Source organism: Symsagittifera roscoffensis, unplaced genomic scaffold (genome assembly GCF_963678635.1).
Source record: "Symsagittifera roscoffensis unplaced genomic scaffold, txSymRosc1.1 SCAFFOLD_177, whole genome shotgun sequence".
In the NCBI taxonomy this organism is placed as follows: domain Eukaryota; kingdom Metazoa; phylum Xenacoelomorpha; order Acoela; family Convolutidae; genus Symsagittifera; species Symsagittifera roscoffensis.
The window spans coordinates 26,503-52,757 of NW_026970663.1; the positions used below are offsets into that span (position 1 = coordinate 26,503).

Sequence of the window (26,255 nt, forward strand, 5' to 3'; positions counted from 1 at the left end):
TATAAGTACTTTTTTCGCCTATTTTAGTTTTCGTCTAATACAGCCAACCACCTCCGTTGGTGACTCAGTTCACAGTTTTGTGTAGAAACACAAAGGGATTGACAATATTGACTGGTCTTTGTGAATGACAGAGCTCAGAACGTAGACTGCCGAATCGGAAACAAAACAGTATGAAAACCCATTGGTAATTTTCAATTATAGAAGCAAATTTATAAGTGGCGATAGTTGGCTAACTATTTTGCTAATTCATATTTTGTTTATGTAGTAAGCAACCATAATTTCATTAGGAAAAATTTCTCTGCAGCATCCAATGTGCTATTTTTGATGTTTTTTGTTATTTATTAAGATAGTATTTCGATATGTCGTCGATAAGATTCATTTAAGTCTTTTAAATTCATATTTGAATCTTGGGTCTGGTTTTGATAATCTTGAGAACCTGCATTGAAATATCTTTTTTGATGCGTTTTAAGACAATTTATTCAAGAGGGAAAGGATCAACATAAGAGCTGTACAGCTCATCACGGCTAACCGCTGTTGTGCCCCTGCTTACGAACTACATGCAATTTTTTTTGGTTAGTTTTCGCGGCTGGGCAAGGTTGCCTCACCCTTAAGCAACGAGCACGGATCATGGCTGGCCCTGAACATCTGACCTTTTGGTTGAGAGGCGGAAATTTAACCACTTCACCACCACTTCATTAATACGGCGCAAAATATCAAGAAAAAAATATGCCGATAAATTCGGGAAGTGATTACAAAATCTGAAAAAATTTGTAAGAAAAATAATTTAAAAGTATTCAACTAAAGTAGATTTATGCATACTTGGTTGGTACCACCGCGGGTTTACCATCGCTCAAAAAGTTCCCTTCCTCGTTTTTCTTATCGAGTTCTTAGAGATTTTCTATCTTACATCTTTCTTTAAGAAAAATTCAAAGATAGATTCTTTTTCTCAAAACTTTCTTTCAAGAAAAAGTTCTTATCGTGTAACGTTCTTAGAGTAAAAAGTAAAAAGTTGCAATATGCTTATAAGAAAAGTTGTATGAAAGTGACTTTTGTTCAAACCGGGATACTTTGTACGCACCGTGTTTAGAGAGCCACAATCCACGCGATGGCAGATAGCAGGAAGATGACAGCCTTCGCAGCCAGCTTTGTAGCCGAAGCTGGAACAGTGAAAACAAAGTTATGTTATTTTTAGGTTTCCATTTTTTAGACAATCAGCAGTTAGCAATTGCTGATCGTTTGGTTTTCGATGGTATTCATAAACCTTATCTGCGAAGCAGTTATCAAACTGGAAACGAAAATTGACATTAGAAAGAAACAGAATTTAATTGATTGACTAGATTTGAAGTGCTGTCACTGCATGAATAGCTTAGTTCTAAGATGTTCTTTTACTTTAGCATGACTCGTAAACTCACATCTGAATTCGTAGACCATCGGTTGCAAACTGGAGATGTTCTGATCTCCCTGACAATGCGGGGGATCCACTCCGACGAAGAACTCGAAGCTCATGCTGTAATCGATTGTGGTGTTGATATTGAGTTCAAACGGCATCTGATTCCTATTTATGAGGACTTGAGACACGTCTTCAGGCGGGGTGAACGTGACAACGGTGGCGTCGAAGTTGCCGGCATCATCTTTGATGTCGATGATCATAGTGGAGTCGTCCTGTTTGTAGATGTCCATCTCCCCCGTAATCATAAGGGGAGCTGAAAACGAATTGAATTGAATTGCTGACAAGTTTTGTTGAAAGGAGCTTAAAATTTTGGATGAAAATTTATATCTTTTTTGTCTAAATTTCGGATCTTGATAACTATTGTCCCCTTTTGCAAAGGGGTCGTTTGTTAGAAGGTACAAAACTCGTTTATGCTTAACGGTTCAATTCTTTCTAAATGGGTGGCTTGTTTCATTACCCGGTACCATATGAAAGGGGTTAGCAAGATCCTATATTTCTAACAGGCTGAAAAAAGACCCCTGCCCTCACAAAATGGGTCAAAACTTTCAGGTGCCAATATAGACTTAAAAAAAGAGGAAGCCTTCCAAAATGTGCCTAAGAGAGTTTTTGCCCGTGTATCCAAAAACTTGATTGCAGTACAATATAGCCGGTCTAGTGTTTTGGGAAAGCTCGGAAAATGAATTTGATCATCGAAAAAAATTTCAAATACTTTTTGTAACTGAGCTTGAAAATGAGCATCATGTTCTGAAAATGGGTATGAAAGTTTGATTGTGATTTTACTAGTGCATGCGGTGATTGTTTGGTAGTGCAATTTCTTTGGAGGAATGTTGCCGAAAAGAGAAGATTCGATAGTCATTTCATAGATTGTGCCCGACTGCAGCCCATCAATCACGACTACACTCGGGTCGACAGCCGAATCAGTTCGTATATCAGCATTCTCGTTGCAGTCGCGATCAACTTCCGAGAAGCAATCTGCATCAATGTCGGAGATCGCAGCAGGGGCATCTGCAGCTGCAACTGAGATAGTCACTTTGTCTTCTTGATAATCAGTGACTGCCAAATTGACGTTCGCGTATCGATCTGACATTGAAACACACTCTTTCAATTACTTACAGGTTGCTCTAGTTTTTTAAATTATATTGCATTTTTTTGTGAAAAATTACCAAAAATGAAAACATGAGAATTAAAAGAAATGTCATCCCAATTTGACTTCAAATATATTTTTCTCACTGATAACAACTGTTGGTAATAACTAATTTTTAGTCAAATTATCGTTCTCATCAATCTCAATAAAAATATTCATTATAACTCTCTGACTTTGAATCAATTTACAACATAATCTTCAATACCAACTAATAAAAAAGACGTCGAATTTATTTTTAGTTACAAAAGAGACATATGCAATTTCCAATCTGATTTTTGAACATTTTAGACAATTAAGCAGAACTTGTATACATATTTTTTTGAAAAATGCTTGTTGGAACTAATGATGGAATGTGCAACTTAAAAGGAGAGCTTTGAGATAATATTTTTTGCTAAATCTTAGCGTTTGAACTCGTGACAATTTCCTAGTAAGACTTCGAAAATTTTATTTAAATGAAACATTTCATGAGTTCTTACATTTCATGAGTAGGCATTTTTTAGAAAATTGGTAGTTCATAGAAAAAGTGGGTAATGTATGGATGTTTCTGGGGTGTTTGCAGATGTTTTTAGACTAAGAAGAGTCTCGACTACTAAACCCACCTGGCTCGTAAGTGCTTATGCTGGAAGCACTACTAACTGTTCTCTGCTCTCCACAATCCATATTGAATCCAACTTGCAACCTAACAGTGACCTCGTAGTCTTGTCCGCTTGTTAGCCCCGTCACCGTTTTGGGCAGTTCGCTCGCCATGAAAGTCTCCCGTGGGAGAGATGGTTCGAAAGTGGCCACAACCCTCTCGAAGTTCCCCGAGTCTTGGTGGATATTGATCTGCATTGAAGTTGAGTCCACACGCGCGAATTCGACAACCGGCGCATCAGGCTCTGTGAAGCAAAAACCCGTAAGTTTTAGCAAAAACAATGAATTATCAGGTTTTTTGTAATATTTTGCATCTCAAAACGCAACTATTAAGGAGAAAACATCATAATAACAACATTTAAAGGCACAAATTCAGCAAACTTTGCGCAATCATTTTTTTTGAAGATGCTTGTTGGAGCATAGAAATGATTATGCGGCTTAAAAAAGACACATTCTCAACAGTTTTGGCTTTTTTGGCTAGGATTTTTTTCGTAGTCATATAGACAAAAAATGCTGGCCATACAATTGTTTTTATACGTTGAAAATGTGCGATAACAGGGACGGATCGAGGATTTTCTCGAGGAGAGGTGCTGATTTTCAACTTTTTTCTGAAAATTTTTTCAATCTTTTTCCCCTGAAAATTTGTATATATAGACTCTCAAGGCACTTTTACAAAAATTTTAGGGTCGATCGGCCAAAAACAGGCCTCTTAAGAAGTACCAAAGAGGGGACCCTTTGGGTCGACAAAAGATCGAATCCCTGAAGGGGGGTGTCCGCACCCTCCCTAAATTAATTACTAGTTTTGCCCCTGTATGATAAGCTTAGATTTTTCATCCAAATGATGAAATCGTTTTCTGATGATCAAAAAAATCTTCAAAGATGTATTTCGTGATATTTGGCACTGAAGTTTTGGCACCATTACATTCTTAGCTTAAAAATCTTGAAAAGTGTTGTATGAATGAAAACAGACAAGCATTTTTTCTCAGAAATGCGGATGCAAAATTGGCGAGTTTTCGACCATTCAGAATGCAGCAAAAAAATGTAATTAAAGACAGTAAATTAGCTCTAGAGTTTTCTGGAGTGGCGTCCCTCATGATGGAGGGACGCAGAAATTGTACAGCAAAATTTCGCTGGGCCGTTACAATTACTTCTCTGTTAATAAAGACTTCGGCTAAGAGCAGAGCCCAGTTAGTCAATGGGAACCTCCAACAATTCTGATTGGTTGAAAGTTTTCCATCATGCGGGAAGCCTCCATCATGAGAATACCCCCGCTTACTGACAAAAGTTTTAGCATTGGTGCATTCTGGTTGGACAAAAACCCGCCTACTTAATCTACTGAACAATCTCCCCCATTCTTGAAAAGAGGATTCTTGAGCAGATTTGTATTTTTCTGTGCGTAATTGTATCATAAAAACATTTTACTTGTAGGTTTTCTTGTATCATACAAACATCATATAAATATTTTCACGGAGATCAGACCGTGATATATTTATTTAAGAAACATTCTATTTTATTGATAACGTATCGCAACAGAAATTTTTAATGCATATATAAGATTAAAAAACGATTTTAAAGTTAATTGCTAAGTTAGCTTAGAAAAATTGCGAACGGAGTAATTAAAAGATGAGAATTTTAAACTGGACATACTAGTGCAAAATGTGAGGACAGAATTTGTGATCTCAGTATTCGCAGCCCCGTCCACAGTTGCTGAATCGATCGTGACGACATAAGCAACACCCGATTCCAGTTCGCTCATTTGCAGCCATCCAGTAGCACTGGCCACTACGTTGCTCTCGTACTCGGCTGACTCACAGACTGGACGATCAGACTCCATATCAGGATCACAGGAGGCCTGGAAATTTGAAACGGCGCTGGATCCGACTCTATCTGTCACTGTGAAGTTGGCAGTTGAGGCAGTACTCTCAACGAGCCCCAAATCCAACGCCACCATGTCTAAGTATAAGAAAAGATAACAAAAAGATCGAAAGCACTTTAAAAAAGAGGAGGAGTTAGGCGTCCGGGGATTATCAAACCTCTCGCCACCCAAAGATTCCCCGGCCAAAAAATGACGAAAAGGGTCCAGTTTTAAACTGGTCCAATTTCTCTAAAGTCTTCTTTGGTGACAATAACTACAATTTATATATTTACGAAAAGGTTTTCAACTTGTTTTTCAAACATTTTTGACCTAACAAAAGGTTGTCAAAATTTTTTTGAAGGTCATCCTCTTCTGAGAAAACCCCAGATTTGCGCCTGCTTGAAAGCTCTGTTTTGACGGGCCAGCGTAAAGCTATGATATTTATGACGTAAGCTATTATATTTTCACCAAACTTGAACTGTACTGTGAACTTAGGAGGCATTATTTTTTACACTGTTCTTGTTTTTTGGGCTAGATTTGAAATTTCCAGAGACAAACTGAAGAGCTTAAGATAACACAAACTCGTATTGCGAACAGCTAATCAAAATGGATTTCAAACCTGACGAGTAAAGCACTGTTATTTCTTCACTGGTCGCATCTCCCCCAGCTCCGCAACCCCCGGAAACTGAGAATTGGAAGACCAACTCGTAATCCTGGCCCCCTGTCAGCCCCGAGACAGTCTTGGGCAAATCATCAGGAGTGAAATCGGCGATTGTCAGACCGGAGGGTACAGTTCGAACCACTGTTCCTGTTTCAAATCGTCCTCCGTTTGCAGCCACATGAAATTCCATCGAAGTTTCGCTCACTTTTTCGAGAATCAATACAGGGTTGGGCTCTAAAAAACACAAAGTGTTCAAATCTTACTTTTTGTTCAAATTTAGCATGCCTTTAATAGTAGTCGCTCTAGAACTCAATGTCAATGGCATGTTAAGGAGAACTCTATTTAAGTTGTGACAAGAACAGGCAAAGATTCCGAAGTTTTTTCCTGAAAATAGTTTATTTTTTTTTAAAACAGTAATATGGGACGCCCATAGAGGACTGCATGTTTTTTGATGGTTTTAGTTCCCAAAAAGTGTAATAATTTGTAATTAACAGCTTCGTTTATATCTTTAAAACACCTAAAGAGATTCATTCAATACCACATCAATTGTCTTTTCATAGTTTGAAAATAGTTTTATGCCTGAGTAACTCAAAACAAAAGATTTTAATTAAATATCAGTAGATGGTACTATCTGGCAAATAAGAAAGATAAGAGCCCAAAAATGTCAATTTTAGCTTTTTTGATCGGAAAATTGTACGTGCTTGGTACAGGTAGAGCTATGCGGCACCACTCTATTATGTTCATAAATTATTAAGCAAAATCAATTATCTTCAAAACACCGAAAGAGATGCTTTTAATATACATCAATTGTCTTTTCATTCTTTAACAATAGTTTTATGCCTGACTAACTTGGTGGAACCTAATCCAAACTACATTTTATTATTTATTACTTAGACATTTAATCACAGTAAAGTATTTAATATTAACCAATCACAATCCATCTAACTAACTACCCACTTATTTGTAAGTGCTGAAATTACTTGTAATTTCAGCACCAGAGAGATTTGAATTTAACTTAGAAAATAGTTGACTCTCCAGAGTACTTCAGCAGCCGCAACAATACCAGTATACTCTAGATCTATTGAGCCTAGCAGAGACTAGTTAAACACCCTGAGACTAGTAGTAATAAGAGTAAGATTAGGATCGGTATTAGACTAAGAAGTTGCACGAATCTATCCGGCCGAAAATAAGATAGCGTGACGAGCAGACGGTGTACCCTATCCGAAATTACTCTATGAGATAGACCTCCATACCTAACTCATCTGGTGCGACCATAAGTCTCGAACAAGACCTTAAAAAACAAATTAGCTTAGAATTAACAAAAATTAGATTAGAAAATAGACAAAAACATTTTCAAAATGTTATACGATAATAATTTAATTGAATGGTCTCTCCGACTCAATAGATCAAAACCACTCTTCCGAACAATACTAGAACAACGACGTTTTGGAATCAGAGCACGGACAAGAAACGACATACGACTACGGAGAAACTTACCAAATAGTTTCATGATAGTACGGCAAAAGCCACAACATACTTTTATATTTAGAATTATACCGGCAATGAATTTAGATTTTCATTCGCAAACATAGAGTTCATGAAGAAAAATTTTCAATGCATTTACAGGCGCTAAATAAATTATTAATGTTCAATAACGATTGATAAGAACATCACTAATCGTTTCTTCAACTGCAGTACTATATAAAAAATATTTAAAAAATAAATTATTCAAAATAAAAATAAAATAAACATCATTTATCTTGTTGTTCCAGCTTCATCACCTAAACATAACAGCTATCATAAATAAACCAACTTCATCAAAACTAAAATACACAAATTATTATTTCAAAATCTTAAACTTTATATTTCTTAAACCTAAAAACTTTAAATCTTAAACCAGATCATCAAGGCCTATCCTTGGATCTAATTTAATTTTCTATCTTTAACTTAAATTCTGATCATCAAGGCTTATCCTTGGATCATAAAGAACAATTTTGTTCTCCCCCACCCACCTATCAAGTGTCTAACGACCTCAAACGTCGATTCACTCTCCAACCTTTTCAAAAGACCCAGGACTAATAGAAATTTTTCAAATATTAACCATATAAATTAAGATAAACAGTGAAGAACTTCGGTTATTCATCCTTCACTTAACCCCCTCCTCTTATACGACCCAAGATAGATCTTAGACTTAGTAAGTTTAAAAAAGTATCTAACGAACTACTCGCGTTCTATCTATACCTGAACCTTGTGGATCGATTTACTATTCTCCAACCCTTGAACACAATCACTACCCCTAAGTAAGATTAAGTAAGTTAACACCTTAGCTTATATTAGCCACGAGAAAGTAAAAATCATTCTTTGGAATCGATATACTTTTCTCTCCAACCCTGAATAAAAAGACCCAGGCTAAGCTAACCAAAAAATCGTAAGGACTAACAGTCTAGGAAATAAAAACCACTTACAAACAACCTTGCATCCATCATCCTAAACCTTATGTCATTAAAAAATTTAGGAAATAAATAAACCATCGTCATACACAATTGTCAAATTGAAAATCAAAAATACGATCTTGTTATCACCCCGCATACACAAACAACTGAATACATACACACAAAACGGCAAACACTAAAAAGAACAATTTTAAGTAAACAACGACAGATAACACGAAAAAGATTTTCGAAGAACCGAAACGCATTTTCCGACTCAGAAGTCAGTAGTCTTGACGCACTATACAAAGTAGAAGAGTCAATAAATCAAACTTACCCAATCCAGGACTCAGTATATTTTTCAGACTCAGAAACAAATACAATCTCATCGAAAAAAGGAAAAAATAGAATAAAAAAGAAATACAAGCATAAACCAGTACATCTGTACAATTAGAGTCAACCAATTAGACACATTAACAACTATTTATTAACAGTCATCAAACGTAAAGATGAGCAGCCACACTCAAAGTGAAGAAAGCGAACAAGCATTCCCTTTCGTTATAGATTCAGAAACTGATAGAGGACAAATAAAATTTTGTAAAACTTTACTCATAGATTTATTTGAACCAGTAATCAGTCCATGTAAAACAGAATTTCCAGATGTAAAAATAAAACGACAAATAATTGATCATTATATAAAAGATATTGCAAAAATAACACAACAATACGGTATCTATACTATAGGAATCTGTACACCAGGAGATAAAAAATACGTTCTTCAAACAGAAGATCTTGATCTTGAATTTTCAAAGGTATTCACAGAATATATCAAAATTATACAATACCATAACTCACAGATAGCAAACTCGATATTCACAAATGAAGTTTTTGCTATAATATATACAAATTTAAATATATTAGAAACAACAGAAGCCCAAAGTACATCACCAGTCCAAACATCTAGACACACCAAAGTTAGAAATGAAATCACTGCATTTTCTACATTTTTATACGCAATTCGTGAAAACTTTTACAATAATGACGTTTCACAAAACTCCAAACATGATTTACAAAAAATACTAGCATGGTTTATAATTGATTATTTCGGACATAATATAGATTTAATTCACGAAGCAAGAAAAAATTTTAGACCTCAAAGTAACACTGACGACACAGTCATTCACGAACAATCAGATTATGTTTGGGACCCCGATTGGTCTCATCCATTATTTGTAAATTTCCCAAATGATATTTCAAGTCAAGCGATAGACACAATATCTATTCACCCAAATTTTATAAAAAGTATACCATTAACAATTGACGCCAGACCTTTAAATTATAATACATTTTTGCCTAATACACAAAATAATAGTTTAAATTCAACGGTTATACATAATGAAAACCTCAATGAAACTCAAAATCTTACACAGCAAGATATTCAAACACCATCAAACTTCATAAATGAAGAGATTGTCCATACGACAGTAACAACAACACAGCAAAGTATTTCACCGATACATCCACATTTAACAACTCCAAAAAATAATAAAGTAACATAACCACATATAACGTTACAATCACTGTAAAACCTTCAGCCACTTTTGCAGCTAAACTCTCACATATGGATTATCAATCATTCAGACCAATGACACAACTATCAAAACCAAAAAAGACATTTACAAGAAATAATTTTGCAGAACATAATTATAATTACACACATCCACCAAGACCACACTATTCTCCAGGAAAATTCAATAATAATCATGTATACTCACATAATTGGAACAGACCAACGACAACAAATAACCCAGAAAACTTTCAATCTAACCAACATCATCCACAGGATCATAGTAAAAATTATCCATTTTTTCAACAGAATAAAAATCGACAAAAAAAATCTCACCATACTGATTATGTATCATCTGATGATGATCGTTTACCAGATATTTTTGAAACATATCTACAAGAATATCGTACACAAAAACCACCACGCCCTCAGTATAAAAGAATTTTCCTTGAAAACCCACTAGATTTTCAAGGCCAACAACCACAAGTTGCAACTTCATATAATACACAATTTTTTCAACCAGTGCAGACACAAAACCCAATGACAAAGCATTCGTATCAACCAAATCAAATGCACAACGAAATTCCATTACCATATTATCTACAACAACATGAAATCACAAAAAATCAATTGACAAATTTTTCACAAATACCAAATGCCGCAGAGTCATTACAAATGACAATGAACCCATATCTCATGCGAGGATCATCAATAACATGAAATAAACCACTCATGGTATTTACAGGAACAGACCCTGAATACTCAGTAGAAGACTACTTAAACGCAGTCACAGCAAATCTAATTTTAAATATAGGACCTGAACCGATAAATACACCACTTCATCAAAATTTGATACATCGCCGCACAGCGTTGATACAAACGACATTAGACGGCGCAGCACAAAAATGGTTTTCAGTACTACCTATAGAAATAAAATCAGATTGGAAAAGATTCACACAAGAATTTTCAAAAATGTTTGATTCTGAAAGAAACAAACAACATCAAAGAGTTTTATGTAATGAAATTCGAAGATTACCAAATGAAACAATAAAACAACTAGCAGTCAGAATCAAAACACTAGTTCGAAAAGCATACTCACTTAATACGCACGATTATAAAAATACCAAAATGACAGAAATCTTAATGATGACCTTAACACCACAATTAAGGAAAATTGCTATAAAGAAAAGAGCATCTCATCCTTCCTCAATTCGTGAACCTGATCTAGATTTTAGAAAACTAGTCGATAAACTAGAACAAGCAGAAATCACAATGAAACTCGAAGAAACCGAAAACCTAAAATTACAATATGTTAATCACATTGAAACAAAAACTACACACATAAACAATATACAAGAAGCAGATATAGACCTATCTGAAAAAATCACTGAAATTTTGAACATCTATGAAAAGAACCCAAATTGGAAAGGCAAACCATCTTTTATGAAATGGTGTAATTATTGTCGTCGATACGGACACAGTATCTCGGAATGTAGACAAAAATAGCAAGACAACCAGAATAGACCTTCAAAACACAAAGAACCAAACAAATCATTTTACCAATACATGAAAAAAGATCAAAATCTACCAAACAAAAATGTCTATAGTAACAATAGCTCTGGAAAACCACTTCCAAATAATCAAAACTATTCTCGAAATCAATCACCATAGAACTCTAGTTATAGAGGTAGATCACCCGAACAAAGAAATTCAAGAAATTTTTCACAAATTAGATATAGTAGATCAAATAGTCGAAACAACTACCCACGATCAAACTCAAACTCAACACAATTTGTTTCAGCATCGAGTTTCCAATCAAACAGAAATAGACATTATTCAAACAATCAATCACGAAATTCATCTTATGATAGGAATAGACACTATTCAAATAATAGGAACAGAAACTATTCAAACAACAGAAATAGAAGCTATTCCAACAACCGTAATAATTATCCAAACAATAGATCACAAAATAATTCATACAACAATCAAACTATCAAAGATCAAATAATAATCAACACAATGGATCGAGAAACAATTCACAAAATCGAAATTCCAGTTATAATAATAGATACAGAAATTATTCCCAATCACCTCATAGGAATAATAATGGTTATCACAATTCTCAGTATCGAAATAGAAGCAATACACCGAAACATCAAAGACAAATTAATCAAGTACAAACAAACGAAGAAATAACTTCAGACCCCCCAGGTATCGATAACACAGAAAATATCGAATTACAAGTAAATCACATTAATTGCGAATCAACAGACAGTGAAAGCGATACAGATAATAACATCTTAATTAACATGATAACTGTCGAAAATGACTATGAATCAGTCACATATGAAGAACCTTTTAGTTCACATATATACGAAAATCAATTAGAACTTCTTAACAATTTTTATTTAGGACCAAATACTAATATTACACAAACCAACCAAGAAGTACAGAAAATCAAAACGGAAAATTCATTAGAGAAAAAGGAAATGAAAAATCTAACCACAAATCACATTTATCAAAACGTACAAAAAGAACCACCACGAGAAAAAATTTGGACAATTCAATTTCTCTTAGAAAGCCCAAAAAATAAAGAATTTCAACCACCAGATCTTGAAATTGATTTTTTAATAGATTCAGGCGCAGAATCAAATATTATTAATATTCTTACATGGAATGAAATCAGATTATTACATCCAAAATTAAAACCTTTAGAAACATCTAGTAAGTTAGCATCAGCACAAGCATCGATATTAACAAATTATGGAAAAATCCAATTATTTCTTCTCCCCACAAGAACAATGGAACAAAACAAAATCCTAAATAAGCAATTCAAACAAACATTTCATATCACCGATATTAAACACAATATCATAGGTATACCATTTATTACTAAGTATATACCAACCATAAATATATTAAACAGTAAGTTACATATAAAAGATGAATACACAAAAATAAAAAATACCGCCTTAACATTTTTCCAAAGATTAAACAAACAACCACCATTCTTCTCAAAATTCTACCCAATTTAAAATCAAGAACGAAGACACCTGAAACCACTGTCAGGAACCGTCTACAAATTCTCAATAAAACAAGTTCATCAATATAACACAAATCAAAATAGACAAAAACTATTTATGTCAGATTTTGAATTCAGACCAATTCACAAATTTTTCAAAATAACCATATCATCAATAAGATATGAAAAAGACATTAATTCGGATATTATTTCACTCCACGTAAATAATAATACACCAAATAAAATAACACTACCCCTAGGATTATTAGGATATTGCGAAACAAACGCAACAACTTCACCTGTAAAAGAAATGGCCTACAGAGTTAATAATATATTACAATTACTTGACATTTGCCAATCCACTATTCTAAATGAAGAATTATCTATAAATAATATAATAAGTAATGAAAAAAGAAATACAGACTATTTCACAAAAACCCCATATTTCAAACCAACTTTTGATATAACAAAATATGCAAAAGACCAACAGAAATTTTTAACTATGTTCAATTTCCAGCATTCACAAATAACACAAAATGAATTTGATACGCTAGCACAACAGCTATTAAAATATTCATCAGTCTATGCAACATCAAAATTTGATGTAGGAAAAGTCAGTTCATCCCTACACCTTCCATTAAAACCAGACGCAGTTTTCAAAAAACAAAGAGCAAGTAAAGTACCAATCCACTTACACGATAAAGTCAACAGATTATTAAATATTTTAGAACAATATAAAATTATATCACCAGTAAACAAAGAAGAACAGCCAAAAGGAAACACATTTATTAACCCCGTTATCATTTTAGCAAAAGGCGAATCACTAAAGATAGTTTTAGACGCCAGATATCTCAATTCACTAATTGAAGAATCTAAATGCAATTGGCCCATTGAACCTGTACAAGTAATTTTAACAAAAATTAATGGAAAGTATTTCACAACCGCAGATATGAACAGTGCATATAGCCAAATGCCATTAGACGAACAGTCACGACGTCTAACACAATTCGTTATTGGAAATCAACAATACGAATTTAATCGATTATTCTATGGCATATCCATAGGACCAGCAGCTTTTTCAGCTTTTATGAGCAAAATTTTTCGACCATTAATACTAAAGAAAAACACAATCACATATTTAGACGATGTCTTTATGCAATCACAAACTAAAGACGAAATGTTTACAGTTTTAGAACAATACCATAAGATTCTTCAGAAAGAAAATCTGAAGGCAGCCCCAGATAAATCACATTTCTTTTTAACACGAGTAAAATTTTTAGGACATAACATAGAACGAAACACTATTAACCCATTAAAATCACGCATTGACGCAATCCAAAAACTTCAGCCACCGACAAATAAAAAGAAGACTCAGGAATTCCTCGGAATGTTAAATTTCTTAAGTAAATATGTTTATAAAATGCAACTATACCTAAGACCCTTTTATAACATCCTTAGACAACAAAATAATTTTGAATGGACCATTGAACACCAAACACGATTTGAAGAAATCAAAAAACGATTAACGGAACAAATATCAAACACAATTCCAGACCCAAATCAACCATTTTACGCTATGTGCGATGCTTCAAATTTTGGCATCGGCGCAGCACTACTACAATCACATAGTGGAACAAATAAAATGAATTTAATATCAGCAAATTCACGACTTTTTACACAAGCCGAATTACGACTCTCCACACTAATGAGAGAATGTACAGCAATCATTTATACACTCAAAGAATATGAATTTCTGATACTTGGATCAAAACATGCAACAGTTTTATTCACAGATCATAAAACAATTATATTTCTTTTTACACAAAAATCAAATCCAAATCATAGAGTTTATAGATTTCAACTAATCCTAATGAAATTCCCAAACTTACACATAGTTTGGACAGCAGGAAAAAACCTTGCATTACCAGACACCTTAAGTAGAAATACACCACCAGAACTACTTACACAAAAAACTACAGTTGGAATACCAAAAAATATTAAATTCTATCTCGCAAAAGACGAAACATCACCTCGATTAGAATGCAAATATGCAGTAAAAACTGACATTGACCAAACACAAATAAATAATCTACAACATTTCCCACTCTATCTAGATTGCCAAAACAATCACTACGAAGTTGATTTACTAGGTACATCAACATTTAAACCTATTCCATACTCACAATGGATAAAAAACAACACTCAACAAAAGAAAGTCAAACAACAATCACATAAAAAGGATCTTTTTCCCCTAATCGAAAAAGAAAATTTAACTGATACAATAAATCTATCAGGACCACAAGTAAAAGATACAAAATATACAATAAACCAAGTTTTTAACCTTCGCGACCCGCTTGATACAATTCCCCTAACAAAAATAGAAATTGACAATATTTTTCTCCCACCAACAGAAAAAATCACAATTGAACTTTTAAAACGATATCAAAATTTAGACCCAGTAATCCGACAACTCAAATCATGGCACAAATATAAAACAAAACCAGCAAAAGCTGATACCACAATTTTAGGAAACAAAACACTTCTTCGATATTTCCGAAAATTTAATAACACAACGATAAACGAAAACACAGATCTTTTAGAATATCAATTAGATGATTCTAAAGTCCCCTGTCTTCCTTTAAGTATGATATTGACAGCATTCAATATCACTCATACACAAAATACAAAAGGACACTCCGGATCAGAAAAAACATATTCAAATTTTACACAAAATTTTTATTTTCCAAACATTCCAATATGGATAAAAGTATTATGCAATGATTGTATAATATGTCAACTAAACAAACCTTATCCAAATCAAAAACAAATAGCACAAAAACAAGATTTTAAAGGACAAAGTCTATATTTCAATCACAGAATATCATTTGACACAAAAGGACCAATTTCCCCATCTTCAGAAGGAAATTCATACATTATGGTTATTGTTGACGCATTTACACATTATGTAGCACTTAACCCAGTACCACATTGTAACGCTTATTACGCTTACACAACACTCTACGAACACTGGATAGCAAAATTTGGACTACCAGAAATTTTAGTAACAGACAATGGAACAGAATTCATTAACAATGAAATAATCACATTATGTCACCTATATAATATCAAACACAAACCACGTACAAGCAATTCAAACAAACATTTCATATCACCGATATTAAACACAATATCATAGGTATACCATTTATTACTAAGTATATACCAACCATAAATATATTAAACAGTAAGTTACATATAAAAGATGAATACACAAAAATAAAAAATACCGCCTTAACATTTTTCCAAAGATTAAACAAACAACCACCATTCTTCTCAAAATTCTACCCAATTTAAAATCAAGAACGAAGACACCTGAAACCACTGTCAGGAACCGTCTACAAATTCTCAATAAAACAAGTTCATCAATATAACACAAATCAAAATAGACAAAAACTATTTATGTCAGATTTTGAATTCAGACCAATTCACAAATTTTTCAAAATAACCATATCATCAATAAGATATGAAAAAGACATTAATTCGGATATTATTTCACTCCACGTAAATAATAATACACCAAATAAAATAACACTACCCCTAGGATATTAGGATATTGCGAAACAAACGCAACAACTTCACCTGTAAAAGAAATAGCCTACAGAGTTAATAATATATTACAATTACTTGACATTTGCCAATCCACTATTCTAAATGAAGAATTATCTATAAATAATATAATAAGTAATGAAAAAAGAAATACAGACTATTTCACAAAAACCCCATATTTCAAACCAACTTTTGATATAACAAAATATGCAAAAGACCAACAGAAATTTTTAACTATGTTCAATTTCCAGCATTCACAAATAACACAAAATGAATTTGATACGCTAGCACAACAGCTATTAAAATATTCATCAGTCTACGCAACAACAAAATTTGATGTAGGAAAAGTCAGTTCATCCCTACACCTTCCATTAAAACCAGACGCAGTTTTCAAAAAACAAAGAGCAAGTAAAGTACCAATCCACTTACACGATAAAGTCAACAGATTATTAAATATTTTAGAACAATATAAAATTATATCACCAGTAAACAAAGAAGAACAGCCAAAAGGAAACACATTTATTAACCCCGTTATCATTTTAGCAAAAGGCGAATCACTAAAGATAGTTTTAGACGCCAGATATCTCAATTCACTAATTGAAGAATCTAAATGCAATTGGCCCATTGAACCTGTACAAGTAATTTTAACAAAAATTAATGGAAAGTATTTCACAACCGCAGATATGAACAGTGCATATAGCCAAATGCCATTAGACGAACAGTCACGACGTCTAACACAATTCGTTATTGGAAATCAACAATACGAATTTAATCGATTATTCTATGGCATATCCATAGGACCAGCAGCTTTTTCAGCTTTTATGAGCAAAATTTTTCGACCATTAATACTAAAGAAAAACACAATCACATATTTAGACGATGTCTTTATGCAATCACAAACTAAAGACGAAATGTTTACAGTTTTAGAACAATACCATAAGATTCTTCAGAAAGAAAATCTGAAGGCAGCCCCAGATAAATCACATTTCTTTTTAACACGAGTAAAATTTTTAGGACATAACATAGAACGAAACACTATTAACCCATTAAAATCACGCATTGACGCAATCCAAAAACTTCAGCCACCGACAAATAAAAAGAAGACTCAGGAGTTCCTCGGAATGTTAAATTTCTTAAGTAAATATGTTTATAAAATGCAACTATACCTAAGACCCTTTTATAACATCCTTAGGAAACAAAATAATTTTGAATGGATCATTGAACACCAAACACGATTTGAAGAAACCAAAAAACGATTAACGGAACAAATATCAAACACAATTCCAGACCCAAATCAACCATTTTACGCTATGTGCGATGCTTCAAATTTTGGCATCGGCGCAGCACTACTACAATCACATAGTGGAACAAATAAAATGAATTTAATATCAGCAAATTCACGACTTTTTACACAAGCCGAATTACGACTCTCCACACTAATGAGAGAATGTACAGCAATCATTTATACACTCACAGAATATGAATTTCTGATACTTGGATCAAAACATCCAACAGTTTTATTCACAGATCATAAAACAATTATATTTCTTTTTACACAAAAATCAAATCCAAATCATAGAGTATATAGATTTCAACTAATCCTAATGAAATTCCCAAACTTACACATAGTTTGGACAGCAGGAAAAAACCTTGCATTACCAGACACCTTAAGTAGAAATACACCACCAGAACTACTTACACAAAAAACTACAGTTGGAATACCAAAAAATATTAAATTCTATCTCGCAAAAGACGAAACATCACCTCGATTAGAATGCAAATATGCAGTAAAAACTGACATTGACCAAACACAAATAAATAATCTACAACATTTCCCACTCTATCTAGATTGCCAAAACAATCACTACGAAGTTGATTTACTAGGTACATCAACATTTAAACCTATTCCATACTCACAATGGATAAAAAACAACACTCAACAAAAGAAAGTCAAACAACAATCACATAAAAAGGATCTTTTTCCCCTAATCGAAAAAGAAAATTTAACTGATACAATAAATCTATCAGGACCACAAGTAAAAGATACAGAATATACAACAAACCAAGTTTTTAACCTTCGCGACCCGCTTGATACAATTCCCCTAACAAAAATAGAAATTGACAATATTTTTCTCCCACCAACAGAAAAAATCACAATTGAACTTTTAAAACGATATCAAAATTTAGACCCAGTAATCCGACAACTCAAATCATGGCACAAATATAAAACAAAACCAGCAAAAGCTGATACCACAATTTTAGGAAACAAAACACTTCTTCGATATTTCCGAAAATTTAATAACACAACGATAAACGAAAACACAGATCTTTTAGAATATCAATTAGATGATTCTAAAGTCCCCTGTCTTCCTTTAAGTATGATATTGACAGCATTCAATATCACTCATACACAAAATACAAAAGGACACTCCGGATCAGAAAAAACATATTCAAATTTTACACAAAATTTTTATTTTCCAAACGCTCCAATATGGATAAAAGTATTATGCAATGATTGTATAATATGTCAACTAAACAAACCTTATCCAAATCAAAAACAAATAGCACAAAAACAAGATTTTAAAGGACAAAGTCTATATTTCAATCACAGAATATCATTTGACACAAAAGGACCAATTTCCCCATCTTCAGAAGGAAATTCATACATTATGGTTATTGTTGACGCATTTACACATTATGTAGCACTTAACCCAGTACCACATTGTAACGCTTATTACGCTTACACAACACTCTACGAACACTGGATAGCAAAATTTGGACTACCAGAAATTTTAGTAACAGAAAATGGAACAGAATTCATTAACAATGAAATAATCACATTATGTCACCTATATAATATCAAACACAAACCACGTACATCTCATGCACCCTGGACAAACGGATTAGTCGAAGGTATGAATCGTTCTTTACAAGAATATCTCAGATGTATCATAAATGGAAATGACACAAAATACACAGAATGGTCAACAGATGTAAAGTTATTCCCATTAGCATACAATTCACAAATAACGACAACTTTAGGAATGTCACCATATGAAATGGTTTTTAACCAAAAACCAAGAAAACCAATAATGTTCACCGCAAATGCACATAAAAATGCACAAGGACATTGCAAACCGACTAAAGATTCAATATGCTATAATCTACCATTGCATACACATGATGAAGATCATTTTCATCATCCACAAATTCTCAAACTAGCCTCCGGTACACACACCAAATGGATTTTAAACAGAGATAAAAAGCATAATGAAGTCTATCAAAAGGTAACAAAGAAATTGTTACAACGACAAAACATTAATCACCAAATTAATCAGCGATTTACGCCAGCCACCGATCTAAAAATAGGAACATTTGTTTTAATACCAAATTTTCAAACACAAAAAGGAATCTCTAAAAAATTACAACCACTTAGAAAAGGACCCTACCAAATAATTGATAAACCAACTGAAATCACATATAAACTTACAGACACGACAAAAAAAGAAATCGTTCAACACAGAAACAATTTATTACCTTATTATCCGAAAGAATACGCTTTACGCAAATTAACTCAACTATATTCTTTCACCGGTTTAAAAGTTATTCAAATTAGAGCCAAAATTAGATGAAAATCATAAAAATCAACATACACAAATTCAAAAACAAGACAGAATTCACAAAGACGCAAATACTCTTAAATCAAATAATTTAGAAAAAGAAAGTAAAAATAGAAAAATGATAGAAAAACTCTTGCCACAAGAACAGAAAGAAAAGTCTACACATAGAGAATCATCAAGACTTAGAAATTAACCACGAAAAAATCATAAAACATTCATCCCACAATCTAAAATATTAAAGAAAGTTGAATTTCAAAAACAGCTTTAATTTAAAAATTAATAATCTTTGCACCTCTGAATCATTTTGAACTTTCATTTTTCAAAATAACATGCTGACAAACACGCAACGATTCTAGTTCAAATTTAGCCAATAGGATTCATTCAATCCATCCCCTTCTATAACTATAACACCAACTTATTAGCCGAAAGATATTCAACTCCAGGCATATCTATAACTATAACTTTGCAACCTCCAGGTCAAAAATAAGCAACTTGCTACAACTTGACAACTAAAATAAATACCACGATAATATTCCAACCCTCCCCTATCTAATAACCCAAAGATCAACCATATTTTCCCAAAATTACCCTCAAAAACCCCCCAACCAAAAATGGCAAATTAGCCAAAAGAAAAAATGAACCATGATCATTTAGCCTAAAGTACAATTTTCTCAAAAACACCTCAGATTACCCACCAAAAAAAAATAAAGTCAAGAAGACCTCCCGAGCACCATAAAATAAGCCCCCAACAATTTTTCAAGTAACTCAACCCACTTGTCAAAAAATCAATAAATAATCCGACCACACTTGAATATAGCCTCAGCAATTCAAAAAATATTCGACGAACGAATCATTTTCTCAAATGCTTCTCTCTTCTCCAGTTATACTCATAAAAAATCTAATCTTGAACATTTTCTTAAAACTTTTTCTCATTTCTAAAATTTTCATAATATTTTGTATTGACATTTTTGAAGTTTTTATAGTAATTTTAATAATTTTTATAAACATAATTTTGATTTTCTACACCCTATACGCCCTATATTCCCATTGTTCCGTACTCATTGACCACATATACAGGTACGATAATTTCAAAATCAATTTAAATGATACGAACAATTTTTAGTAGAACAGACATTTTTCTCCTATTCATAATCTTCCTCACATTTGTAATATCCCTAATTATGACAATATGTAAATGTATAAAAAAGGCAATAGTAACATTTGCATTAGCCACGATTCTTTTGATTCTATTCATCGAAGAATACTATAACAAACATAAATCTTCTCACTAAGTTATTCAATATTGCAAACACACTTTCAAAATTGCTAACCAAACACCTCCAAATCAGTCTTCACCGACAACTTCCCAAGAAAACCCAACAGTACCAACAACTACCCAGAACCCCCAAACATCCACACGAATTTCATTTCAAGATAACCCATACAATTTTGAACGACACGCTCCCTTATCTGAACCCTTAGAACCAGTTCAAAGACAAGAATCATTAAGCGAACCAACATATAATCTATACTCCACACTACAACAGGACTTAAATCGAATCCGACACATTAGCCAAAATCAGAATACAATCGAAGTAAATAGACAAATCATACATCCAAGAAGAAATAGAAATTTTCAAACTCCTAGAATTACCTTTAGCATACCACAATCTCCAACCCCATCATTTTCAGAAAACTCTAGTATAACACTACCAGATACACCAACGCTAACTCCTAACATTCAATCAGAACACTTAGGACCAACACCAACCTCAGCACAAGTACGAGAGAACCTTTTTAATCCACCTAAGCCAAACAAACGTCTACCCCATTGGGCAACACAATCCTACTCACAAGGAGAACCTAACCTAGTCAACGACCCAATAGATACTTCATCCGATACAACATTTTCATCTCTACCAGAAACACTATCACTTCCATCAACACCATCCTTAAGTCAAATTTCACCATCAATTTTCCCTTTCAATATCTCACACAATATTGAAACTAGATATAGTGAACAACCTACAAATATACCCCTCCGATTAGATTGGAATACATTTGTAGCACCACCTCCATTGTTAGGACAACATAACGAAAGCCACCGACTACACAGTTGGGCACTAAACCGATTAAAATACAGACAAGATATCCACGAAGATATCCGAGAACATAATGTTCAAACACTAAATCAAAATAGCCTTCAATTAAAGTTTGAAATCACAGTTAAACTTAATAACATCGTTCAACACCCTTATCCACTAAGCCCCTCAAACATTACAGCTCAAACACTATCATCACCATTTATTACAACGGAAGTAATATACAAGTACGATAGATACACAAAAACCACAATAGGATATATAACATTTTATAACCCATATTCAGGACTATCGTACATATGTATCTTTTAAAGATATTATTATTCCTACACATCATTTTTCTTACATTTTCTGAACAAAATATAAGTCCATCTCCTCGGAGAGGACCCCAAGATTTACTAGTAACACATTATGATTGTGAAGAAAATGAACAAAAAACATTACAAAAACATGCAATAAATCAAGTCACACAATGCGAAACAGAACCACAAGCTATAGAAACTACAAACATAATAGCAACATTATACTCAAAAGCACGAGCAACAGCACTAACCAGAGATAAATTTACAGCAACATTTTCCGAAAAGAAAGTACATTGCTCACAAGTTTCAAACGGAAATAAAAATTGACTCGACCACGAATCATTTTACCAAAGCAACATTGAAAGACTTTTACATCTCATTCCCGATGATTGTAAAGTCGAATTACACAGGTTAAATCTCACAAAGAACAAACACTCAGAAAGACAAATAGTAAACTTCCATGTCTTTAGCGACTCTGTACACCAAGCAGAACTTGAACGCTATCAAGGACATATAAAATTAGACGAAAAATACCCATTCAATGGCGCACACGGACGTTTAACTTATGATCCCGACGATAAACATTGGATACCACACATTGGAATAAACGACCCCTCAAATTGTAAAGCAGATACAAAAAATAGAGGATACCAAAAAATAATGTTTTTTGATTTGAAAATACAACTCGAAAAAATACAACTCACACGAGTTTTAGAAGATAACACAATGATCTATCAAGGAATTCGATTACCTTGTAAAAATTATCAAGGATATTGTGACCCCACAACAAGAACCCAAGCAACAATTGTTTGGTTTCCCGAAGATACATGCACAACATTTCAAGTAGCAAAGATACACGCTAGAATGATAAAATTTCATGAAAAATACTTCATTGAATCCATCCCATACGAACAAGTAAACATACATCACAAACGAGGTAATGATTTCAGAAATCTAAATAATATAGAAAACAAACTCACACGTTTTCAAATCTACCAAGAAACAGAATTTGCATGTAAATACGCAAACCCACTCTACAAAACACAATACTCCGAAATACTTGTCGAGTACGAACAAGGTTTCGACATGACCACTGGAAAAATCAAAGTAAATCCACACGCAACAGCAAAATATAAATACGACGGAAAACCCTACACTCCAGTTAATTTCCAAAAATCTATTGGCCACCTAGGTGGAAAATTAACACCAATTGACAAACAAAGTACCCGATTACAAGAACTATCACTTATGAACACAACATATTTTGGAAACATACATTATGACATTCATTCAGACATGAAATTAGACTACACAATTAGTAGAATTTTCCAAGAAATGTCACTTTCAGAATTAGAAACACTACATCAACTATGCGAATTAGAAAGAACACAAATTTTACAATCACTCGCATTAGCAGTATTAAAAATACCCTACGCAGGATATTTATTATCAGGAAATAGATCAAATTTCTTGATTACGAAGGAAACATTTTATGGTTTTATACTTGCACTTAAAAAGTATCACCATTATACGTTTTTGAAGATAAACGTTGTTACAAAAGAATACCCATATTCTACAAAAACAAAGTACATTTTGTCGACACACTTTCAAGAAGAACATATTTTTGGGATACCGCAGTCCCATGTGGATCAGAAAACAGCCATAATGTAGTACAAATAAACCCTGATGAAGATAAATATTATCTATTAACACCATACCCTACATTAATGCAATCACTCAAAAAGTTTTCCCCGGAAAGCATAAGAGCCATTGCTCGAAACCCCAATATAGATTTACAATCCATTGGAATTTATTCTAAATCTGATATACAACATCATATTAGAACACAACAATTCCAAGAATTACTCACGCAAATGGACACCATACAAAGACAATCAAAATTGATCAAAATTTAAGAAAACTTGCAGAAACCGCAGGATTTGCAGACATATACACTCAAGAATACAGCGGATATTTTAAAGACATTAAAGACTAAATTTATTTAAACGGCGAAAAATACAGACCACAAGATATTTCACCCATAAACATTTTCAGTTTTGTAACCTTAAAAAACGAAATACTCGCTTTTCTAGGATGGCCCTATTACATCTTAGAACGATTGACTATCTTATACGCTATGTTTAACTTTATAGGATTTCTTTTCTCACTACTGAAAGGAATCTATAATACATGCGCTATACACACACAAGTCAACCGCCAAGCAAGTGTAGCACGCATATTATTTGCAGGATTTCTTGGAATATTTTCTCCATCCATAAACAAAATACTTCTAGACGCACAAATCAAAGAATATAATACAAAACTAGCCACAAGACCAAATACATATGACGAAGAACACAACAACGTAGATACAACCCCTACAGCACCACAAGGATCAGCCCTTATCCCTAGTTCCCAGAAATTTTCGAAATCTCGCAATCACAAATAACCCAAATTTTCGACCACATTCCATACACAGCCCTATTCAACATATAACGACAAATCATTTACAAAATGTTAGTACATACGAACAAATTATAGAACAACCCCACACCACCACTTTTCAATCGCAAAATAATCATTTTTTTAGCACACGTTGAGCCGACAACTTGGATCTCTCCACCGTTCAAATTCCCACCCAGCAAATCTCCAAAACCCAGTTCCCATTATACCACTTTTCGCTTTTCCCCCACCTGATTTTGTAATTAACATACCATCTAGCACGAGTTCAGACACTAACTCAGATACCTCAGTTTTTCGTACAATTTCACAATTTAACAATTCAGACCTTGAAACCCCCGACGAATTTGCCAATTCCGAACCTCTCCTTCCACTTATTCCCAAACCAACTCCCAAAATTTTTCACAACCCCCTTTTAGACCCATAATTGCCAGCCAACCACTCCCATCCTTTTCCACTCCCTCCTATCCATCCCAAGTCACCCCAACCTATACTCCATCCCTTTCAGACAGATCAACCAACAATTCCCCAGATATCCCTCAAATTTCCTCAGAACTAGATAATTATATTACCCTCCAACAACAACTTATCCATCCCAATACTCTTACTATACATCACCTTTCATTCATAACAACATCCTCCGGACCCCCAACACCAACACCACTATCAGACTATACCCAATCATCCACCTCCACTTAAACATCCACTAGCACTAACACAGCTTACCGCACTTTCAAAAGAAAATTCCCAAATCACCCATTTACTACTAAACCATGCACAGCAAAAGAATATATTGATCATCCGAAACATATAAACACCAAACAATTCCTACAAACTAATCTACCATCATTTCCTCAGTACACTTTCAACACATCTACAACTAACGATGACACCACAAATTATGTAGACGAATACGTCTTAATACCAACACTTCATTGGATATCATACTATCACTATACTAACCCTCTTTACCTACCACTTTATAACACTAAAACTGATAATGAAAGTTGCAAAGATATATTATACAAACTAACAACAGCACAAACACTACGACAATTCACTTATATAGGATTCAAAAAACTACTAAATGAATACACCGCACCCCGCGCTAACGACTTCACTATTGAATATTACGATCACAACATCATACGCCCTAACCACGATCAGTTTTTAGATGATGATCGCTTTGCTAACCCACAATTAACAGAAAAATTTTTCATTTCAACACCATATTTTTTCACACTTAATATTTTCAACAAACAACACGACCACATCATTTCAGAAGCCCTCATTAACACACAAGCCTATCAAAGCTTCCAAGACAAATTTGATTTATTCACACTAACCTTTCGCTTTCTTACACCACAGGAACGAGATCTGCACTGCTCCCACGATATTATG

At 33.5% G+C, this 26,255-nt stretch overlaps 1 protein-coding gene across 1 annotated transcript; it reads right to left on the bottom strand.

The window, feature by feature from the left end:
- Nucleotides 1-26,255, bottom strand: LOC134855898 (uncharacterized). The gene is made up of 8 exons (XM_063872284.1): nt 26,201-26,255; nt 5,702-5,977; nt 4,875-5,180; nt 3,194-3,472; nt 2,231-2,530; nt 1,413-1,703; nt 1,079-1,157; nt 1-146 (listed from the first exon to the last, which is right to left on the bottom strand). Exons 2-7 carry the CDS (start codon nt 5,931-5,933, stop codon nt 1,084-1,086), a joined length of 1,482 nt encoding a protein of 493 aa, XP_063728354.1. The 5' UTR covers nt 5,934-5,977; nt 26,201-26,255; the 3' UTR covers nt 1-146; nt 1,079-1,083.